The 24,188-nt window shown below is 41.6% G+C and overlaps 1 protein-coding gene across 1 annotated transcript in view; it reads left to right on the plus strand.

The window, feature by feature from the left end:
* Positions 1-24,188, plus strand: part of EGFLAM (EGF like, fibronectin type III and laminin G domains) — a 104,405-nt gene that overhangs the window by 63,363 nt on the left and 16,854 nt on the right. The window contains exons 11-15 of the mRNA XM_081321668.1: positions 4,607-4,707; positions 5,605-5,749; positions 7,818-8,007; positions 17,173-17,298; positions 18,952-19,195. Of these exons, the coding sequence (XP_081177794.1) occupies positions 4,607-4,707; positions 5,605-5,749; positions 7,818-8,007; positions 17,173-17,298; positions 18,952-19,195 (806 nt within the window). The remainder of the gene's footprint in view (positions 1-4,606; positions 4,708-5,604; positions 5,750-7,817; positions 8,008-17,172; positions 17,299-18,951; positions 19,196-24,188) is intronic.

Below are 24,188 nucleotides of genomic sequence, written 5' to 3' on the forward strand. Positions count from 1 at the left end.
AGTCATTCTCTCAGTCCTAGGAAGAAGGCAATGGAAAACTACCTCCAATATTTTATTTATTTTTATTTTTATTTTAATTCCATTTATATCCCGCCCTTCTCCGAAGACTCAGGGCGGCTTACAAACTTAGCAGTAGCCTTCATTCTATGTATATGCCTGCTTATTAGGGCTTCCCCCCCCCAAGCGGCATTATTACAAAGTCAGCTTAATTGCCCCCAACAATCTGGGTCCTCATTTTACCTACCTCAGAAGGATGGAAGGCTGAGTCAACCTTGAGCCTGGTGGGATGCGAACCTGCACTGATTGCAGGCAGCTGGTGTTACTTAAGGAGGCATTAGCCCACTGCTCCACCAAGGCTCTTGCCAAGAAAACTGTAGTGACTAGTTCAGGCAGTTGCCAGGAGTCACAAAGCTACTTCAAGGCAGGCACACAGAGACACAAGTTCTTCCTATCCTGTGCAGCTACTTTTGTAAAGTGTAGCAAAGTAGTAAAGTAGAGGTAAAGCTTCACTTCAAACAGTATCAAATGAAGAACATGCAAGTAGTCTTCATTTAGTGACCACAATTGGGAACAGCAACTTGGTCATTAAATAAAGTGGCTCCTAAGCTGTGACTGTGCTTACTCTGATTCTCTTTCACTCATAGGAAGTAGGCAAGGGCAGAGACTGATCCAGGAGTCAAAAACTGACTCAAAAGTATACACACATAAATTGCCACCTTTGATCCTGGGGTATTTATGGTAATCAAGACTGACAGTCCAGTCCATGAGTTTGTCTGGTTTTCTTTTAAAAACAATCTGTATTGGTGATCATCACTCCATCTGATAACAGTTAATTCCATGTTTTGTGCAGGAACTTCTGCCCCAATTCTATTTATGGTTTTAAAACACTACATTTAATTTGAGTCCATGACCCTAAGTTCTAAATGATAAAAGTAGAGGAACATTTAATAATCATAATCATAATAAGTTGGAAGGGACCTTGGAGGTCATCTAGTCCAACCCCCTTCTCAGGCAGGAAACCCTATACCATTTCAGGCAAATGGCTGTCCAGTCTCTTCTTAAAAACCTCCAGTGTTGGAGCATTCACCACCTCTGGAGGCAGGTTGTTCCACTGGTTCTTTGTCTACATTTCTTTGTCTACATTTTTCACATGATGCATAACTTTAGTCATATTATTTTATTTGTTCAAAACTAAAGACTCCCACTCCATGCTACAATCCCTTTAAAGGAGAACTGTCCCCTTTTTCATATGCCTCTTTCTACACCTTTTTCAGCTTTACAATATACAATGGTACCTTGGTACTCATTGTTAATTGGTTCTGGGAGGCATGATGAGTACCAAGAATGTCCAGTACCAAACAAATTTCCTCCTTCAGGAATAATGTATTAGTCACAAGGCAACCAACACCAACAAGTTCTAGCTTGCCCATCAAATATCAAACAAATGAAGAGCATCGAGACAAAAGGTTCACGTCAAAATGTGTTAAGTATCAAATTTGACGTGTTTCAAAGCAGTTTAGTTTAGTTTAGTTTAGTTTATTAATATTTCTATACCGCCCTTCTCCCGAAGGAGTCAGGGCGGTGAACAGGGCAAGAATAAAATGCAAAGTTACAAATATTAAAAAAGATTAAATAATTGCCCATCAAAAACAATTAATACAATACATTGATAAAAAACCCAAAAATACAGCAATAAAAAACCCCACCAATCCCCCATCAGGCCAGGCCGGCTTGTTCAAATAGAAATGTTTTCAGATCGCGGCGAAAGGAACGAAGATCGGGCACCATCCGGAGCTCCACCGGTAACTGATTCCATAGCTCCGGAGCGCCCACAGAGAAGGATCTCCCCCTGGGGGCCACCAATCGACATTCTCTGATCGGTGGCACCCTGAGGAGTCCCTCTCTGTGGAAACGCACAGGGCGCAGGGAAGTTGATGCTGGCAGCAGGTGTTCCCTGAGGTACTCCGGACCCCTGCCATGTACGGCCTTAAACACCATTACTAGTACCTTGAATCTCACCCGGAAGACAACTGGTAACCAATGCAGCTCACGGAGCAGAGGTGTAACGTGGGAGTATCGGGAAACTCCCAACACAACTCTCGCGGCTGCATTCTGTACCAGTTGTAACCTCCAGGTGGTCCTCAAGGGCAGCCCCATGTAGAGAGCGTTGCAGTAGTCCAGACGAGAGGTCACGAGCGCGTGAGTGACCGTGCATAAGTCATCCCGGCCTAGATAGGGCTGCAACTGGCGCACCAGGCGAACCTGGGCGAAAGCCCCCCTAGTCACAGCCACTATATGATCTTCCAAAGTAAGCCGTGAATCTAGGAGGACTCCCAAGTTGCGAGCCCTATCTACGGGGGGTAATAGTTCACCCCCCATGGAGAGAGATGGAATATCCAAATTGGTCCGGGATGAAGGTATGCAAAGCCACTCAGTCTTGTCGGGGTTGAGTTGAAGTCTGTTCCTCCCCATCCAGACCCGAACCGCCTCCAGGCAACGGGACATCACGTCGAGGGCATCACTGGGGTGGTTTGGGGTCGAAAGAAAAAGCTGGGTATCATCAGCGTACTGATGATACCCAACTCCAAAGCCACGAATGATCTCACCCAGCGGTTTCATGTAGATGTTGAACAGGAGAGGCGAGAGGACCGACCCCTGAGGAACTCCACAAATGAGAGACCTCGCGGTCGACCTCTGCCCTCCTGTCAACACTGACTGCGAACATCCCTGGAGATAGGAGGAGAAGCACCGTAAAACCGTGCCTCCCACTCCCAATCCCCTGAGACGCCGCAGCAAGATACCATGGTCGATGGTATCGAAAGCCGCTGAGAGGTCTAATAGGACTAGAACAGAGGAATGTCCCCTGTCCCGAGCCCTCCAGAGATCATTCACCAGCGCGACTAATGCCGTCTCCGTGCTGTACCCGGGCCTGAAACCCGATTGGTACGGGTCTAGATAATCCGCTTCATCCAGGACCAGAGGGAGCTGATGCGCCACCACACTCTCAACAACCTTCGCAAGAAAGCCAAGGTTGGAGACCGGATGAAAGTTGTTCAATACAGCTGGGTCCAAGGCAGGCTTCTTGAGGAGGGGCTTCACCACCGCCTCTTTCAAGACGGCAGGGAAGCTACCCTCATTCAAAGAAGCCGATATAACTGCCTGGAACCAGCTGCGTGTCCTCTCCCGGGCTGCATAGACCAGCCAGGAAGGGCACGGGTCCAATAAACATGTGGTGGAGCTCAGCCTTCCCATAATCCTGTCCACTTCCTCCGGAGTCACAGAATCAAACTCCTCCCAGGTGATATCGACAAGACCGCCCGTGTCCTGATCGCCAGACTCTGCCCAGTCAGAGTCCAGACCGGTCCGAATCCGAGCGATTTTGTCCGACAGATGTTGGTTAAACTCCTCGGCACGACCCTGCAAGGTTTCCTCCCTCACCTCTTGATTAAGGAGGGAGCGAGTCACCCTAAACAGGGCAGCCGGGCGATTATCTGTGGACGCGATAAGGGTAGCAAAGTGATTAGACCTCACCACCCTTATCGCAGCGAGATAAGACCTAGTATAGGCTCTTAGTCGCAATCGGTCGGATTCGGATCGGCTGGATCTCCAACCGCTCTCTAGGCCCCGTCTCCGACGCTTCATCTCCCAAAGCTCCGCGGAAAACCATGGAGCTCGATGGGATCTGCACCGGGTCAGGGGCCGCAAGGGTACAACCCGGTCAAGAGCCTCAGTGGCTGCCCTTTCCCAGGCTTCCACTAAGGCATCTGCCGAGCTGTGAGCAAAGGAGGCAGGTGGGGACCCCAGCGCCGCCTGGAACCTCTCGGGATCCATCAAGCATCTGGGGCGGTACCATCTAGTTGGTTCCATACACCCACGGCGGGGGGGGGCAAAACGGAAGACCAGCCGCAGGAGATGATGATCGGTCCATGACAGGGGCATAACAATTGGGGAGCCCCCACCAAGATCGTCTAACCACCGTCCAGATAAGAAAATCAGGTCAAGGGTGTGGCCTCCCACATGAGTCGGTCCCAAAATTACTTGCGTCAGGTCCATGGCCGTCATGGAAGCCATGAACTCCCGAGCTAACTCAGATGATCCTCCCAGAGATGGTAGATTAAAGTCCCCCAAAACTATGAGTTTCGGGAACTCAATCACAAACCCAGAGAGGACATCGAGAAGCTCAGGCAGGGCTGCTGCTGCGTGACTAGGCGAAAGGTACACCAGCAGCAAGCCCAACTGCGCACCAGGGCCGCATCTCAAGAAGAGAGACTCACACCCGACTATCTGGGGAACGGTGGCCTCCCGCGGACACAAGGTCTCCCTCATAACAACAGCCACACCCCCACCCCTACCCTGAGCCCGAGGCCAGTGTAGCACCCGGAAACCTGGTGGGCCAAGATCAACCAGAGGAATCCCGCCCTCTGGGCCCAACCAAGTCTCCGTGATGCAAGCCAGGTCTGCCTGCTCACCCTCGACCAATTCACGGACGAGAGGAGCTTTGTTAGCGACAGACCTGGCATTCAAGTACACCAGTTCAGTATCAAGGTACCACTGTACTTCTGGAGAGACAATGGCTTTTAGATTTTCCTTGCTTTTGCATTCCTAGGCAGAAGCAGAGGATGGTTTGCTTCTGTATTGTGGAGAGAATGAGCATGGTCGTGGTGATTTCATGTCACTGGCAATCATCAGGCGAAGCGTTCAGTTCAGGTAAGCAATAAACAAAAATAGCTATAGGATCTCTTTATCCTTTCCACTTTGTTCACTTAAAAATAAGTGGTGATAAGCACATGATTATAATAATGTGCTCTATCAAAGTCAGGGGATCAGGAGACCATAACTCATAATCTTCTTCCTTGTCAATCAACTCATTGACAACTTCTTTTCATATATAAAGTACTGGAATTATTATTATAGTGTTAGTTCTTATCAGGAAGTTGGGATTATTCCCTTGCTGCATTGTGCTATCAGCAAGGCAGACTCTCTGAATCTTCAAATCATTTCAGGAAGTTGATAGTTTCTTATTTATATAACTGACATTTTCTTTTTTATGTCTACAATTAGAGGATTCAAAATCCTTGAAGTCCTTTTGTCAAAGAAAAGAATTAAGAAAGACCTTTCCTTTTGCCCACAGTAAAGAAACATAAAAGGACAGATTAAAATAAGCATTGCTAGAACATTTTTGAAATGCCAGTTTCTGTAGCAGTGCTAAGGCTATGAAAATATGGAATTTTTAAATACTTAAAAGAAAGACTAGTTAATATTTTGTTGATATAGTACAAGGTTAAAAATTAAAAATGCCAAGGGTTTTCAGAATTTTTGTGTGATTTTTTGGTGTAACGTCACGAAATCTCAAAATTTGGCAATTTCTTTTTCTCTTTAAGTATATGGTAGGTTTGGTGTGGTAAATACTGTGTTTCTGATTTCTTCAAATTATTATATTTAAAGATTTTCTGTATAATAGAAAAATATTAATACATGTCAAATGACTATGCAATCTTTGATCATAGAGTAAGTCATTGTGATAGTCTGTAAAAAAATCCCCTGAAATTTAGGTTCCCACATATCCAGGCTTGATTATCTCACATTATCCTATATTGGTCTCAGGTTCAACTGTGGAACTGGAATTGCAACAATAATAAGCAAGGACAAAATTAAACTGGGTAGTTGGCACAGTGTGACTGTATTTAGAGATGGAATAGATGGATGGCTTAGTTTGGATAACAGTCCACAAGTTCCTGGTAAATCTCAGGTGAGTTACTAGTGATAAAGGGCAATAATATAGTTTGTTCTGAAGTAAAAAAAAACCCAGAATTCTCAAAATCAGGGGTTGTGAATTACTGGACACACTATGTATTTCCTTAACTTCAATTTGGAGATGCTTTAACCATTATTTAAGGATATATCTCCATGTTACAGCCTTTCTCTCCTTGGCTAATATTGACTTTCCTGGGTGTCATGTAGAAATGGTATTTTCCATCTTCTCTTGATGCATCCACACACTGTTGTACTTCAACTATGACTGTGCTGGATGACTTCTTCTTTCTCTAAGTAAGGGTATCGGTGCTTCAATCCCTGGAGCTGCTGGACCATGATTTCAGTATTTAGAGAGATCCTGATTCAACACATAGTGAAAGACTAGTCTACTATTTACACACCTCTTGGTGTCCTGTTCTGTTAAGCAATAACAAGATATTTCTGAAGCTAACTAAAAATCAGCAGATAGCTGATACTCTAGCTATCTGCTACAACTCACATCCCCCTTCCAGCACCAACCAATGTTAAAGAGAAGGTGGAAATTGATGGGTGTTTCCACAGTGGAAACATCTTCATTTGTCATGCTGTAAACTATTAGGATAGTTGATCTTGCTGGCCTTATGAACAAAGCAAAATAGAGACCTGCTAGGTAGACAGAGGGACGCGGTGGCTCAGTGGGTTAGGATGCTGACCTTGTCAATCAGAAGGTCGGCAGTTTGGCGGGTCGAATCCCGAGTGCCATGTAACAGAGCAAGCACCTGTTACTCGTCCCAGCTTCTGCCAACCTAGCAGGTCTAAAGCACGTAAAAAATGCAAGTAGAAAAATAGGGACCACTACGGCGGGAAGGTAACAGCGTGTGCCATAGGTTCACCACCACTGACCTACTGTATCTTCCATCTCTGCCCTTTTAGCATCCCTGCCCTCTGATGCCCCTGCCACCTTGCCTTCCACCATCCCTGCCACCTCCATTGCTCTGCATGTCATGGCCTTCACAAAGTCATGCTGGCCACATGACCACGGATATGTCCTCGGACAAGCGCTGGCTCTTCGGCTTTGAAACGGACATGAGCACCGTCCCCTAGAGTCGGAAATGACTAGCACACATGTGCAGGGGAACCTTTACCTTTACCTTTATGTAGACAGAGGAAATGTATTCTCATTGCCTGGAACAAACCACATTAAACCATCAGAGGGCCAACTGTATATTTAGGAAGCCAGAACTCAATTTAAACTATCACTGGCTTGTACTATCCCTAGTATAATTTACTAGGGATCTCTCCCTTTCCTTCCCTTGTTTTCCAGATGTCACTAGCCAAAAATTCTAGATAGTGCTTTTGCTTTCGCTTTGTCACTTGGGAATAAAATATATCTTAAAAAAATCTCAGAATCATTAGCCAGTGCTTCCCACTCAGTTAAGGAGGAGTACATCTGTTAATTATTTTGAGCAAGGAAAAACCTTACAGCAGTATCAGCTTCCAACGTTTAACCAGCCAACTGCCCAGAGAGCCGAGATGACCATTTGTGATCATGCATTTAGGAGGATAAGGGTGATGATGGATGATAAGGGTGATAACATTAGACAGAGTAACTTTATATTAGAATATGTCAGTTTTCTTTTCTTTTTAAAAGTTTTATTAATTTGTAAATATTATAGTCTTTATTGCTTAGTAAACAACATGTTATCTGGGTTCAGCTATTTAACATTAACTTTTTCAGTATAAATCTGTTCAATACTACACAATCCAGTATTTTTTCCCTGATCCTCCTTTCTTCTCCATATTTTTTTCCATTTTCCCTTCATTACACCATTACAATTTTTGGTACTGTTTTACTATGTAAATCAAGTTAGATATAAGCATCTTCATCATATTTTACTAATATCATACAAATAACAATAATATCAATTCATAAATCAATAATGTCAATTCATTAATCAATATCCTGTTTTTTTGTGCGCTTGTTAAAGTTTGATTAGCCAACAGTCTTTGAAATATCTTTATCAGTTATGATTTTCTCAATATTAATTACCGGTACATGTTTCCTGTCTGCCTTCTGCTTCTAGGGTCAATATAGTAAAATTACTTTTCGGACTCCCTTCTATGTTGGTGGTGCTCCCACAGCCTACTGGCTTGTAAAGTCAGTAGGAATCAATCATGGCTTCCAAGGGTGTGTTCAATTACTCATTATTAATGGAAAGCCCATCGACATGAGGCCCTGGCCTCTGGGAAGAAGCCTTAGTGGGGCAGATGTTGGTAAGTTCAACATAGTTACCATTAACTCATTTATCTCATTCATAAAACCCAACTTATCCAGTCTAATAATGTTATTGCATTGACCTTGTTCTATGTTATAGGTTTGTTTTAATTTATTTATTTGTTAGATTTAGGTTCCACATTTCCTCCAGCAGTAATAAATAGTATATATATAAAATTTCTTTCTTCACTATTTTCCATAACAATCCTGTGACATAGACTGGCCCAAAAGGGGTGGAGGCCAGGAAAAGCTGTTGATCAGTTGCTGTTCTAACCTTGTGGAATGGACTCCCCAAAGAAATTAAGACTTGCTCTATCCTATTTAAAATTCTGGAAACTACCAGAGATTTCTACAGAGTTAGTTGAAGACTTTATTGTTGTCCTTAATTTATTTCACTTTGAATTACTTAGATTGATTTATTAGTAAAAAAAAATTGATTGGTTATTGGTCATTTTAATTTAATTTGCTTATATTTACCATAGATAATTTTATTGATTATTTTGTAAATGACTGTGAGTCTGTATTGATTCAATGTTTTACAAGTAGAATGAATAAATATGTCAGTCAATCAATCAATATCACATATTGAACATCTATAGTTGTAGATGGACTAATCTGAATATCCCAGTACTTATTCAACACTTTCTAAAGTTAGATCCCAATATAACAACATTTAAAGTAGTTTCATAGGATAATTTAGTGAATCTACTCTAAATGTGACTGAATCTAGATAATGAGTTTTCTTAGAAATATAATTCTGTGTTCCGTTTGTTTATTTGTTTAGGTACAAATAGTCCAAGTTTAATGATCATTCATTCAGCAACTGTTCAACATCATGACTGCACTGAATGAATGATGGTTATAGTCCTTGAAGTTAAGGCTGATGCAGCATCCTTGCAGACACATCATCAAAATCCAGGCACTTGGCAACCTGCCCACATTTAAGATTGCAGGGTGCCCTTCAAGTCTCTTGAACACCTACAGCAGTGATGGTGAACCTTTTAGAGACCGAGTGCCCAAAACCCAGGCCCACCCCTGCCTCCCCACCCCTGCCCACTCCAACCCTGCCCTGCCCACTCCACCCCTGCTCTGAGCTCCACCCACCCGCAGGGCCACCCACCGCCTCCACAGCCCACTACAGATCGCCTAGGCAGCCCAACAGTGCCATGGCAGCCATGCCCTCTGTCCACGCCCCACAGCATCATCTGCACGTGCCAGGCTGCAAGGGTGAGTCTTGTCTCTGCTGCCAGGCTGCCATGTCGTTGGCTGTGCTGTCCTGCGCAGGGTGTGCTCAGGGGTGACTTTCCTCTGGGGGGGGCATCTGGTGAGGAGGGAGCCACGGGGGGAGGTGGGGATGAGGCAATGGCGTGTGCCCACAGAGAGGGCTCTGAGTGCCACCTCTGACACATGTGCCATAGGTTCACCACCACTGACCTACTGTATCTTCCATCTCTGCCCTTTTAGCATCCCTGCCCTCTGATGCCCCTGCCACCTTGCCTTCCACCATCCCTGCCACCTCCATTGCTCTGCATGTCATGGCCTTCACAAAGCATCCCCAGGCTGGACTTGCTTCACAAGCAGTGGGAAGAGGAAGACAGCACTGTCTACTCATTCAGCAGCTATTTGATGTTACAGCACTGAATGAGAGGGATAAGTCCTCACAGTTGCAGCTGCTGTACATCCCCATGATCGTGTGATTGTGATTCGGGCACTTGGCAACTGGCTCACAGTTACAACATTGCAGCATCCTGCAGTCATGTGATTACCATTTGCTAAGTACACTGCTGGCTTCTGAAAGCAAAGTTAATGGGGAAGCTGGAAGGAAGTCACAAATGGTGATCACATGATCACACCAGGCTGGGACTACAAAGATTTTGCCTGGGGCAACTGGGGTTGCCAGAACTGCCATCATAAGTTTATGTGGTCACATGACATTGTGTTTTACAACTGCATCGCTTAGTAAAGAAGTTCCTAGTTCCAATTACCTTCAGCTGGGACTGTCTGTATAAAGTCATATGCAAGCCAGGTTCTTTTGTTCACTCCCATCGTGCCCTCTTTCCATTGGCTATGTAGAACAATCAGCTTGTAACTGCTCTCGAAACTGGGTAGGGAAGGAATGTACCAAATTTCCATGCAGAGGAAGTGAAAACAAGGGGAGGTCCTATCAGATGATAATGCCTTATACATGGGCTCTAGAGGAAGTTAAGCCTATTAAATCAGCCTGGACAGGCAGATAAATATAGAAGAAGCTGGCCCCTCAGAAAACCTGGTCCAGAGCTATCTAATGCCTTACAAATAACAAGCAACCTTGAATCACAGTTACTTGCAAATCCATCTAAGCCATTGAATTTGTGTAGAAAATATAGATGACATTCTAGGAACAATCTAAAGGATTGTTCATGTCCCTGTGGTGTACCAATGATAGAAATAGATACAAAGTTAATTTTCAGGTCTAGCGTAACTTAGATAAGAGGCCATCCTTTTTTCTTTTTATAACATCTATCAAAAGAGGGCAGTAACTGCAATCAACCACATTCAGAGTTGTTGAACTCTCCCCTGGATAGAAATACCGGGTATCTGTGGGACATTAAAAAAGCTAATAAATTGACCTAGAAAGCAGGCACTGAAGAAAATAAGGTCTTGGGGAAGCCTACTGTGCAATTTCACGATAGAGTGAGAAGCTATAGAATACTACAAAACTTGAAACTTTAAAAAAATTCTCTCTGATCTGCACTGCTTGTTGGCTGCCTTTACCACACAGCTTATCAAAACCCACCATATATATTTTTATTTTTATTTTATTTATTTTAATTCCATTTATATCCCGCCCTTCTCCGAAGACTCAGGGCGGCTTACAAGCTTAGCAGTAGCCTTCATTCTATGTATATGCCTGCTTATTAGGGCTTTCACACACACCCCAAGCGGCATTATTACAAAGTCAGCTTATTGCCCCCAACAATCTGGGTCCTCATTTTACCTACCTCGGAAGGATGGAAGGCTGAGTCAACCTTGAGCCTGGTGGGATGCGAACCTGCACTAATTGCAGGCAGCTGGTGTTACTTAAGGAGGCATTAGCCCACTGCTCCACCAAGGCTCCATATTCATGTAAAATACAACATTTAAAAGATGTTTGTTTGTTTGGGCCAATTTGTGATGTTGAGTTGAATGTTAAGCATTGAACTGTAAACAGATTAATAACAAGGACAACCCAAATTTTGGAAACTTAACATTTTCAATGGTTCAATTCCTTCTACCCATCTGTGAAACTATTTCTCACTTTGTATGAAATGTTTAGGACTGTGTAGGTTATTTTTCAAATTCAAGTGATTTTTAGTTCCCTTTTCCCAACTGTCCTTGTATATAGGATATCTTTAGTAAACCTATGCTTTATGTTGCCTTGTTTTGAATGAACAGATAGGCGCAGAAGTGATCTAGTCGATAAGATGAATGGGTTTTTATTCCTGAAGCTTGAGAACTCCATTTGATATTTGCCTTTCAGCATATGATCAAGGCTGTATTTCATTTTATAGGATTTGTTGCTTGTGGCTTTTATATCAAGTTGGCTCATCAATCTTTTGTGGAATGGTGTCTTGGATTTCATAAGTAAAAAAAAGTCAAGGTATTTTATCTGCAATGCTATACTGTACATTCTTACATGAAGTAAGACATACTGAATTTACCTGGACTTCTAAATAAGCCTATTAAATGTGAGGTGTTTTGGAGGCATGTGGAATGGATGTTAGACTCAGTTAATCCACAGTACCAGTAGTTCCTGCTGTTTTCTGTGTAATCTGTGAATTATAGGAAATTCCCCTGGTTTCTGATGAATCCATTGTTTGATTTTCTCATTTGGATTTGGGATTACAGAAGTAATAAAGGAGGCAGTTCTACTTTATTTTCTTGTTCATTGTCCCATCTGTCTGACAGGTTTTTTTACTCTGTTCTATTTTGTACAAGCCCATTTTGCACCTTATTTTGTATTTTTTGCACCTTTTTTTTAAAAAAAAAGAGTGTTCCATTTGATGTATTTGACCACTAAATCATTTCAACAGATCTAGTGTTTTAAGACATCATGTCTCTAGATATTTGGGAATCACTATCTCCTCATATCCAACCAAAAATTTAAGAAACTAGAAAATTCTAGGAACAGGGCATTGTTCAAGAGAGTCCACATTTTGGGTGGAGTTTATGAAATAAAATTTTCAGATGAATCTTCCCTGTATATGTCGCCTGTAAGTCTTCTGCTTGTGAAGATCTAAAAGAGGGGAACATAATATTCTTTATAGAACATAAGAGCTTAGCGTGCAGTTTCTTGTTCAGTTGGTAGATTGATAGATTGGGAATCATACAAATATTGTGGCTTGTATAGTATGCTTGTTGAATATTCATTAGCCATAAAATGAATATAGCACTCATATTTATATTCTGAACTGGAGGTTTCTGGCAAAAACCACTGATGAGGGGTAGTATTAGAAAAAAAATATTTTTAATTATTTCCTATATGGTGACCTTATGGGATATCAGTGCAAGGGTGGCATCCACTATTTTCAGCTGATTCATTTTGGAACTGTTTGAAGGCAATATTGCTAAGACTATCCTTCCTTAGGAGGAAAATAGTGCCAAATTCTACTCTGTGTCTTGATAAAAGCTGTTGTTGTAATCTTGTAATGCTGTCCCTGCCACCTAAGAAAGAATCAGTGAATTCTGTCATTGTTTAGATTTAAAGTTACTAAGAATTCCCAGGATGACAAACTGAAATCCTGTATAATATAATTACATGTAGTCCTTGTTCAGTGACCACTCATTCAACAACCACTCAAAGTTACAATACTGAATGAGGGAACTTACAACTCATGGTTGTGACTGTTGCAGCATCCCCATGTTCATGTGATTACAAATTGGACACAAGCCTGCTAATGTAAGTGAAACAGTGCATTAAAGTAGCTTCTAAAACATGCAGCTAATCCCAGTTATTATTTGTGTACTTACACCTGCAAAATGCCTGCAGGAATTGCACAGTGAAGTGTTTGGTATGTGCACTCACAGAGAGTCCAAGACAATTTTTTTTATTAAAAAGTTTTAGAATACATTTTATCTTTAACAAACAACAAAAAAAGAAAAAAAAACCCAGCCCCCTTCCCTCCCACTCTCCCCAACCCTCCCCAACCCCACCCTCCCTTTCCCCTCCCCCCCACTTCCCAGAGCAGAATACAGGGTATAGAAATACAAACAATCATAATCTAGCTTACGCAAACAATCCTGAACTATATAGACTATCGAACTTTAACTCATATAAATAAACTCCAAACATATATATATACATCATATCAATAATTATTCAAAAACAAGATAATACTTTTCAATCTACCCAATAAAAACAATCACAAACAAAACAATTTATATCAATTGTCTAAAGCTGTTCTTCTTCCCAACTAAGCTTTAAATTCATATTATCCTGATATATTATACAAATTAAAATACCATAGATTACTTCCAAACTTAAATTTTTTTTATATAATCACATCATTCTTATATTCTTGTATTCTATTACCTACTCCAATATTGCCCATAAAAGTATTACAAATTAATGTCAATCACACATAAAACAATTTATATCAGTTTTATAAAACTATTCTTCTATCCAACTAAAATTTAACATACTAAAACCAAGTTTATACAACCTTTCCTTCTCCTAATGTATTATACAACTTAAAATACCATACATTACCTTCCAGGCTTAAAACTTTCCATCCAAATAACAAAGCATAACCTACAGAATATCAATAAACACTACTACAAATCTTCCCAATTAAATTTTCATAATCATCTTAAAACTAAAGCAACACAAAATATTACATAATTATTTTATAAGGGTGAAAAATGAATCCCCAAATACTTAATCCTTCTAGCATCCTTATTACATTATTATCTCTTGCAATTATGCAACTAAATCCTCAGGTTTGCTTCATTCTTCCAGAAGCAGCACACCTCTTCCAATTTCTGGCCTTCTCCTGTGGTGATGAAATTTGACCCACTCCTGTAGCTTTCACATCTGTCTGCGTTAACCCTTCAACATCTTGTGGATTCTCTCTGGAACGTTGAGGCTCTCTGTCACCTTTTTTCTTTGTAAACTCCAAAGACAGTATGGGGACTGCTTTTAAAACATTACTGTAAAAGTCACGTGCCTGAATCACCGTGGTAAAACAATGCCTCGTTCCTTCATAAGTCACCACCATACCCTCTGGTATTTGCCATCTAAACTTAATATCACGTCATCTCAATTCTTGTGTCCAAAAAGCAAATTCCTTCCTTTTTCTTAAAATTCTTGCAGGAATCTCTTTTAAAATCAAAACTTTTTGCTCATCCATTACAAAATCAATATTATAGGAGGCCTGGATAACTTCATTTCTAATCTTTCTCTTTGTAAAATAAACCACCACATCTCTGGGTAGTTTCCTTTGTCTTGCAATCCACGAATTAACACGGAAGATTTTGTCTATATCTTCCATTATTTCATCTGCTGGTCGCTCCAACACCCCTTCCAAAACCTCAGAAACCATTTTCGTCAAATTTTCCTTAGGATTTTCTTTTAGGCCTCTGATTCTCAAAGCAAACTCCATCTGAGAATACTGTGTCGAAATCAAATCATAATCCATTTTCTCTATCACATTTTCAGTTTCTGTCATTTTGGCTTCCATTCTAATATCATTTTGAACAAGATCTTCCACTCTTTCATCCAAAATCTCAATGCTTTTAGCCATATTTGACATTACAGATGTGATGTCTGCTCTCATTTCTGCTAATTTCTCTGTAAACTTCTCCTCCAACTTTTTCTCCATTATCTTAACAAATTGTTGCATTTGCTTTTCCATAGTCTCTTGCAGCAAACTCTGCAAATCTTTTACTGTAAAAGCTGATACAGATTCAGATGCAGAGGACAATGAAGTTTTCACCAAAGACTGCTGCCTCAGGGCAAGAACTTTAGAAGATGTAGCCGCCATTTTCACCCTCTATTGTTAACTACGCACTTTCACATGCAGATTCAGCAAAGTCCATTGAGTTAAAGATCAAAACATCATCTTCACCAAAATCTCCTGCATCGCTCTGCCTGCGTCCTCGTTCTCAAAAGCTCTTCCTTGCTAGCAGGGATGGTTGCGAACGCCCTGTTCTGCTCCAAAAAACCCGGAGCAGAGATGCCTCGCAGTCCGGAGCATGCCCAGGCTTCGGGGGGGCTCAATACTTCTGCCACCAAAACTCTAAGTTCTGGCGGCCCCGGAGAGCTCTACCCCTACCTGAATGCTCACCCCCACCTCTTTTCCCGAGGTGGGGGCTTCCGAGCCGCCGAACAGCTGATCGGTGCTGTTTTCGGCGGCTCTACGGAGCCGCGAGGCTGACAGCCAAGAAATGGCTGCCTCCGGCGTCGCCTTGCCATCCGGAAGCCCCGTCCAAGGCAATTTTCAATGCAGATCCACAGGCATTTCAAAAGAGTGTCCTGCTGAATGTTTTTCAGGGCATTGGAAATCTAATAATTCATCAGTGAATATAAACTAAACTTGAAATGTCTGCGTGAATTTTTCCACGATCAATTTCTTCAACTTCTTCCTCCAAGTATAGTAAAAGATTAGGTTTGCTATGCTAGACATGGTCCCCTGAGTGTGCACATTAAGCCACATTATCCTGTATTACACTAACTCTTTAATGACTAAAATGGTGACATTTAAATGCACTTCAGATCTGAGAGAGAGTCAAATCTGCCAGCATTGACAATTGCCACTTTCCCATTAGATAACAAGATAATGACTATGCTGATTATAAAAGATGTTCTATGCATTTACTTAATTTACTCAATTTGTAAAGCTGGCCACCTGTAGGTAACTCTGGGCAACTACTAGCAAGAAAACAACCACAAAAATAGAAATAGAAAGAACACATTTATTGCAGGAATCAAAATATACTTCACATAGATTAACACATATTGATGCTTATGCAGTACCCTGGTCCATTGCTAGAGGGAAAGGGCAGATCTTCAGGGCTTTCTAAAGGCCATCAAAATAAGTGTCATGCAGGAAAGGGGATGCTGTTCCACAGGTAGATGCACTGTTTATTATAGCAGGGGCCATGTGACTTGCAGGAACATCTATTTCCAATGGTTTCTGCTTGTCCCACTAGATCTGGCAGATTGGGCTTGTTTAGGGTCCCGAGAGTGAAGCAGTATCTGAGGAAACATTTTCTTCTCTCTCGTGACACATTATGGAACAGCCCATTTCACAGATATGGATGGACGTAACCCTGTTAGCCTTCTGGAAGATTATGAAAACCTGGCTTCTCCTCCTTCCCAAGGCACTGGGACCAGGATGTTAATAGAGCATTGGCATGAGCATGGGCAATATGTTGGTAGAGATATTTTTATAGGGGATATGACACAATTTTTCCTTTTAGTTGGATAATTGTATTTTTAAACAATTCTTAGTTCACCACCCAGAGTACTATAAGATAGGCAGCCATGTGAATTTGGTCAATAAGTAATAAGCAAAATCATGCTAATCCCATATGATCTTTTGGTATGCACAGGTATAATTGGAGACAGGAGGTCGGAGCTTTGTAGATTACAACAACTTGAAATGTACTGATAACCATGCTATACTTTGGCAATATGGATTATCTGCCATGCAGATGGAATATTTAACAAGTTGCATTGCAGCTAATAAGTTGAGATCCTGCTGCTTAGCACCTCTTAGTGTAGGTTCTATCAGACAGAGGGAAAAAATAAGACAATTGAAGTTAAATGGCATTTAATCTAAAGATTGGAGTAGGCTGACTAAAGAACAAGAAAGAAGTTAATGAAGAGCATAAAATCTGGCAAACAGTCATTTGTAGAAAAATGTTGCAATTATTGCTTCATTGCTATCATTTTGTGAAACCTTTTGTAGCCTGGAATTCAATCTCTTAATTGGTTTAGGTGTTACCTAGAAGGCAACACATGTATATGTCTACTCTGATGTTTGTATAGGGAGCAAGAAATTATAATGGAAAACAAAAATCTTTATTGAACTTTTGAGACAGTGCACACTTGTCCATTCAATCAATGGAAAGTGGCACCTATCAAATATAACCTGACTTACTTGAAGGATAAGTCACTGCTTTATGCTTTTTCCCTGCTTTAGGTGAATGTAGCAGTGGGATTTGTGATGAAATTTCTTGCATTAATGGTGGTACCTGCATGGCCAGCAAAGCAGATCAGTACATCTGCCTTTGCCCACTTGGATTTAAAGGCCACCACTGTGAAGAAGGTGAGCAGATGTCTATGTCATCTAGAAATAGAGCTGTACTCCATAATTTCTGCAGGGCACCTGATTCAGGAAGACACCCATTTTAATTCATATTTACAGAATATCTGTTGCATATCAGTGATTCTGTGGCTTCCACAAATAATATCCTATTGCTGAATTGGATACTGGTTCAAAGGATCCTTAGAACCCTATGATTCTATATGAGAGTGAAGAAAACATCAGGCATACGCTTCTCCTCCTCCTCCATTTCCATAGCTAAGTTGATGTTCATGTTCACTGTCTGAACTCTGTGATTTGAACCAAGGATCTTGGTTTGAGTAACATGTTGCTAGGGAAGAGAACTACAGGTTCAATAATGTGTTTAAAATTAGGTTCTTTGTTTTAAATCTTAGATGCTATAATATTTAAAAGTCCAACTGTTTCTGCCAAAATCTTCTCCTGGCTCTGAAGAAGCAGAAGATGGGTGTGGGGAGGAATGGAAGGCCAAATTCTGCTCTAGCTTATTTGAGATTTGTCAGAGAGCCCAAGACTATGTTTTAGCAACACGTGTGAAGTTCTTTAGTGGTTTCTTTGTTCCTTCTCCATTATTGTAAACTTCATTCCATGAATGAAAACAAATATATGTGTCCCAGGATAACGTTGCAGGATTCAATCTGGATTGGTTACCAGAGGTTTGGTCTTCTGAGCTTCTGGACTCATGCTGGAACCCACATTCTGGTGAGAGAGAAGTTCCCTGAGGATGGGCTCCAGCATGAGTCTGAAAGCTCAGAAGACTAAACCTCTGGTAATCGACCCAGATTGGATCCTGCAACTTCCTTCCATCTTGTTTCTTTCAGCTCCTCCTATTGTGGTTAGATAGTGACAAAAGCCATATCAATTATAGTGATCACAAGGTAGGGAAGTCCTGGTTTCATTCATAACCATGCACAGTATCATTTTGTTGTACATTACTTTATGGTAAAGGCAATGAATACATAAAATAATCTTCTGAAATATTTGACTAGCTTGATCATGGACTTGCGCGACTGCTTTTTCCTGTTAAAATGCCATAGATATTTAAACATTTTATCACTGTAGCATAGATGTTTGCAGCAAACCAATGTTACATCTAAATGATAACCAGTGCAATGATATCATAAGGCAAATCTTGTTGATACATATCTGCATCTTAAGCTATGAGGCACATACCTAATATTTCTTCACTTCTCTTCCACCACCGCAAGTGCCCATGTCCTAACAATTGATTAGTAGTTTTCTGTGAATACATCAAGCTACAAAGGGTTCTTTTTTTAGTAACCACATTTGAGGCTGGCAGCTAGGGCAATAAATGAAGAAGCTGCTAAGCGAAACAACCACTGTGCTTAAGATCTTACTTCAGCTTTCCTTTGCTTTACTGACCTGGGATGTGAGGATTAATTGTAAAGCTACTTGTAAAAATTTGGCCCAAAAGTCTTCACTGCGATTGGTTGCTAAACAAGGCAGTCACTAAGTTTGTTGTTTGTTGATAAACATCCATAATGTATTTTACATGATATAGTCTCTAGTACTAATTTCTGCAATGAAATGTTAATTTTTTTACCATAAATAAAGAGATGGAAATTATAAATGGCCATTTTAAGGATTAATGTACTTTTATTTGCTTGGGTCTTTCAGTTTTCACCCTCACCATACCTCAGTTCAATGAGACATTGAAATCTTTTGCTGTTACCTCCTGGCCATTAGAACCAGTCAGCTATCTTTCTTTCATGGAATTTGAGATCACATTTCGTCCAGATGTGGCAAATGGTGTCCTGTTGTATAGTTACGATACAGGCAGCAAAGACTTCCTGTCCATTTGCATTGTGGACAGCTATGTGGAATTCAGGTTTGACTGCGGCTCAGGAACTGCTATTATCAGGTAAACATACTTTTTTAAAAAGTATTTGTCCATGGCATTCTTTATTTCAATTCTTTCCCATAACGATCATCCAAAACAGTAGGTAATTAAAGTGAAGAATTTGTAATTTGATGAAAACCAAAACCAAATATTACTAAGGTTGATATATTACGAATCAGGTTTTCATAATTTGTTTCATAAGTGATCAATAGTTTTGTGGCACCCTTAATGGCTTATGGAGTGATCTGCAATCTAAATAATTTTCTACGATCATAAAATTAAACGTGGCTCGTCAGAAAAGAAAAAGAATCATACTGATTTCAGTGGGATTCACACACAGGAAAATGGCATTGAATAGTAACCTAATTAATGAAAGCAGAAAGCATTCAGCAATTAGGACTTGCACTATAAGCAGGATATAACATGCAAATTTTTTATTACTAGTCAAGGTCTGTATTACATATTGATCTCATGTGATGATTACCCTAATATTTATTGATTTACCCAGGATAATTAAACTCTTAACTGTTCTTACAAACATGAGGGAAAGGGCATGGGTAGATAATGTGGAAAAGAGGCAGCAAAGAAATTGTTTGGTTTATTGTTTTCTCAGCATTATAAAAAGGTATTTATACTTGGAGAAATGTTAAGAGCTCATCAGTGTTAAAAAGGAAAGCATGAAAGGTATTTAAAATTTAAATTTATGTATTGTTAGAATTGACATGACATTTCTGCCTCTTCTATAAAAATTTACTAAATTTAACACGTCTGGGGGGGATTCAATTTACATCTATCTATTATATATTGGCTGTTTTTCTCTTCACAGATTAGTGACAGTTTATAAGGATTACCTTCATACTTTTCACATTCCTCCTGTGGGATGCCTCACATGTCAATTGTGAATATCAGTCCTTTCTCAATGCCTCTTTTCAAAATTAGAATTGTGCAGTGATTGGATATCCTTAGAGAATACCACATGGACAAAAAGCCCTGATACAAGTAATTTAAAATATCTGTCACAATCCACCCATTTTAAGAGATCCTTCATAGCAGAGCTATTTTACTCTTTCCACATTCTTTGCCTTAGTTTTTAACTGGTGTATAATTTAGTTAAGGATGGATGAAGTTTATTTTACTTTCATCAAGTTAGTATTTTTTTCAGGCACAAGTTTATTTCACTTTGTGTTCTGGTGTCCACATAGGCAAACATTCTGTGTAAATCAGGGATGGGGAAATGATGGTCCTTTTATAACTTGTGGACTTCAACTCCCATGGCTGGGACTTCAACTTCAACATGGCTGGCTCAGGAATTCTGGGAGCTGAAGTCCACAAGTCATAAAAGGGCCATTGTTTCCACCCCGCTTTAAATAAAAAAATATCTATTTTCTTAATGTTTGTATTTTTTGTAATCGCTTCCCCATATAGAGATCTTTTCAATTAATTCTTCCTACCTAAGCAATAACATTTTCAGTTTTCCCTTATTATTCTCCTTATGCATTTATAATTAGATAATGCATTGAAAGGTTTAAAAAAGAAAAAAAAATCAATGGATAATTGCATTCTGATGTATATATTCACTTGGAAACTTCAGGTTTGATCAGGTTTCATATTAAAATTAGGATGAAATCAATTTCATCCTCATGTCTCATGGTTGTTGTGTATGTAAATAGTTGCAAACTAGGGGATTTGCAGACTGCACCGTAGCTCGGTTTGAGCGGGAGATTCAGGTGCAATCATTGGCCGCGAATAGCAAGAAGCGGGAGAATAAACGCCTCTAATTGGTTACAGTTCAAACAGTTCCACTATAAAAGGTTGCAACACTTGACAGTTGCCAGTTGACAATTGTGTATTCAATAAACTCGTTCATTGCAAAAACCACTCTGAGTCCTCGTCTATCAGAACAAAACAATTGGCGACGAAGGTGGGATAGACAGAAGACCAGAGAATCGGAGAATTGTTGCGCAAAGGCGGCAAATTCGAAAACGAGTCACAGTCAACCAGCGGCCGCGGTGAAAAAGAAAAATTCTCCGAATGGCGCAAATAGGGTCCTTGAAGGAATTCGACCCAAACTTCCCCGAGGATTGGGAAGAGTACATCGGTCAAGTGGAAGGGTTCCTGCTAGTGAACGGAATCACTGATGACAGGAAAAAGGCGGCAGCATTATTGACGATTTGCGGCACACCGGTCTACAGAATCGCCGTCGGACTGTGTCAACCGCAACCAGTCTCTAGCGTGCCTTATGCCGACCTTTTAGCCAAACTAAAGGTCCACTTTACACCTAGGAGATCTGAGCTTTTTTGGCGCCACATCTTTGAGAAAAGGAACCAGAGACCGGGTGAATCCATTCAAAAATTTGTCGCTGCCGTCAGGGAAGCCGCAGTACGATGTAAATACGATAACTTAGAAATAAGAATTCGGGACCGAGTCGTACTGGGCTTGCGTGATGAGCAGCTACAAAACAGAATAATCGCCAAACCCACCGGCGATCTGCAGGAGGTGATAGACGAACTCTTAACGTACGAGTCTACCGGGTATCGCGACCCCCCCCCGCAGTAGCATGGCAGCGGCGTCCGAGATCAACCAAGAGGGCTATGTGGACTGTGGGGAGGTGGACCAGCAGTGGGAAGACGACATCGCCGAGGTCTCAAGACGATTCGGGAAATTGGCGCCAAGACCGCCCAGAAGTGAGGGGCCCGATCCTAACCGCCGACAACAACCCGCAACTCCGCAAAGACAAGCGACCGGGGCACAACGACCATGGAGGGACACCGCAACCAGACCGAGAGACAACGACAGCCAAAACCGGTGCGGCAGCTGCGGAGGCAACCATCCCCGTGCATCTTGCCGATTCCGAAATGCAAAGTGCAGGGCGTGTGGGAAGACTGGCCACATCCAGGCCATCTGTAGGAGCCGCGCTCGTGACAACCGCCTGCACGAAGTCGATGTGTGGCCCGAAGGTAAGGTAACCCCTTACTTTAGTGGCAAAGAGACCCCTAGACCCCAGGTTAAAATTCCAAATCTAGGGGAGGTGGCGCGCGTCAATCGCAGGTGGAAAGGGAAAAACAGCAATTTTCCAGAAGGAAAATTAAAAATCATAGTCCATCTGCAAGGGGTTCCTTGCAGAATGGAAATAGATTCAGGGGCTTCAGTGTCAATAATCTCCAGTGAAACCCTTGAGAGGATTGAACAATTAAGTGGAAGAAAAATTCCACTTAGTTCAACAAAAATTCAGTTAACAGACTTTCAAAAAAGCCCAATAAAAATAAAAGGGAAGGTTAGCCTTAGAGTAAAATTTAAGGGATTTAAGGGGGTCTTAGATTTAATAGTTACCGAAGGGCATAGGACTAGTCTAATTGGCCTTAACTGGTTCCCGGCCCTGGGCATTTGGGTCGGGGGAATAAATTCAGTAATTAAAAATAAGACCCTCGAATCAGTCTGCAATGAATTTGCAGACGTATTCGATGGGTCTCTCGGTAAATACAAAGGGCCCCCGATTAAATTTAACCTAGACCCTTCAGTGAAACCTATCAGGCTTAAGGCCCGAAGGGTGCCTTTCGCCCTGAAGGAAAAAATCGAGGCCGAGCTCGACAGGCTAGTAGGCCAAGGAGTCTTAGAACCTGTTGAGGGTGGCCTATGGGAAACGCCGATTGTCACACCCCTCAAACCTAATGGGGATGTGAGAATCTGCGCTGACTATAAGGCCACCCTGAACATTGGAATGAAAAAGCATGCTTACCCGGTCCCGACGGTGAAGCAGGTCCTCGCGACGATCCAGGACGGCGCCATGTTTGCCAAGTTAGACTTGGCGCATGCGTACTTACAATTGACTGTTTCTGAAGAGGCTGCAGAAGCACAGACGATTGTTACCCACAAGGGGGCGTTCCGGGTCCACAGACTGCAATTTGGTATTGCAGCTGCTCCAGGCATCTTCCAAGAAGTGATGGAGAGGACCTTAAAGGGCATACCTGGTGTATGCCCTTACTTTGATGATGTCCTGATAGCTGGAAAAGATGAGGAAATGTTAGTAGAGCGGCTGGAACAGGTACTGGGCAGATTTAGGGGGGCTGGATTGAAATTAAAAAAGGAAAAATGTTCCATTGGGGTTAAGTCCACTGATTTTTTGGGATTCAGGATAGACAAGAATGGAATCCATCCTACCCCTGACAAAATTAAGGCAATTAAATGGGCTCCTGAGCCAAGAAACAAGGCTGAACTACAAGCCTTCCTTGGCTTGGTAAACTTTTACCATACGTTTGTACCTCACAAGGCTGCCATTGCAGAACCCCTCCACAGACTCTTAGATAAGAAGGCCCCTTGGCAGTGGCAGAATAAACATAGAGTTAGTTTTCAAACGTTAAAAGACGTTCTTTCCAGCCAATCAACTGTAACCCACTTTATAGAAAATAAACCTATTTACCTAGCGTGTGATGCTTCACCTTACGGTGTGGGGGCTGTGATCAGCCATTTAGACAACCAAGGGATACAAAGACCAATCGCATATTACTCCCGGACACTAACCAAAGCCGAGAGGAACTATGCGCAGATTGACAGGGAAGCATTGGCAATTGTGGCTGGAGTAAAGAAGTTCCATGACTACCTTTATGGTAGGAACTTCACCATACTGACTGACCACAAACCCCTATTGGGACTGTTTACCACGGATAAACAGACTCCCCAAATCATGTCACCCCGAATGCTGAGGTGGTCCATTTTCCTCTCAGCATATTCATTTTCTCTCCAATACAGACCGGGCAAGGACATGGGACATGCTGACGCCCTGAGCAGGCTGCCCTTGAACATCACTGAGGATGACCCTGCCCCTGTGGGACAAATAATGTCTCTACAGGACATCCCTGACTGGCCTTTAACAGCTAAAGATATAGCTGTGGCAACAAACTCTGATCCAACTTTAAAGAGAATAATGGCCTGGGTTCTAAGCGGGTGGCCAAATGCAAATCCGGATGCTAAGTACATCCCATATTTCAGAAGGAAAGATGAACTGTCAGTTCATTTG

Source organism: Vipera berus (genome assembly GCF_964194415.1).
Source record: "Vipera berus genome assembly, chromosome: 2".
Taxonomy (NCBI): Eukaryota; Metazoa; Chordata; class Lepidosauria; order Squamata; family Viperidae; genus Vipera; species Vipera berus.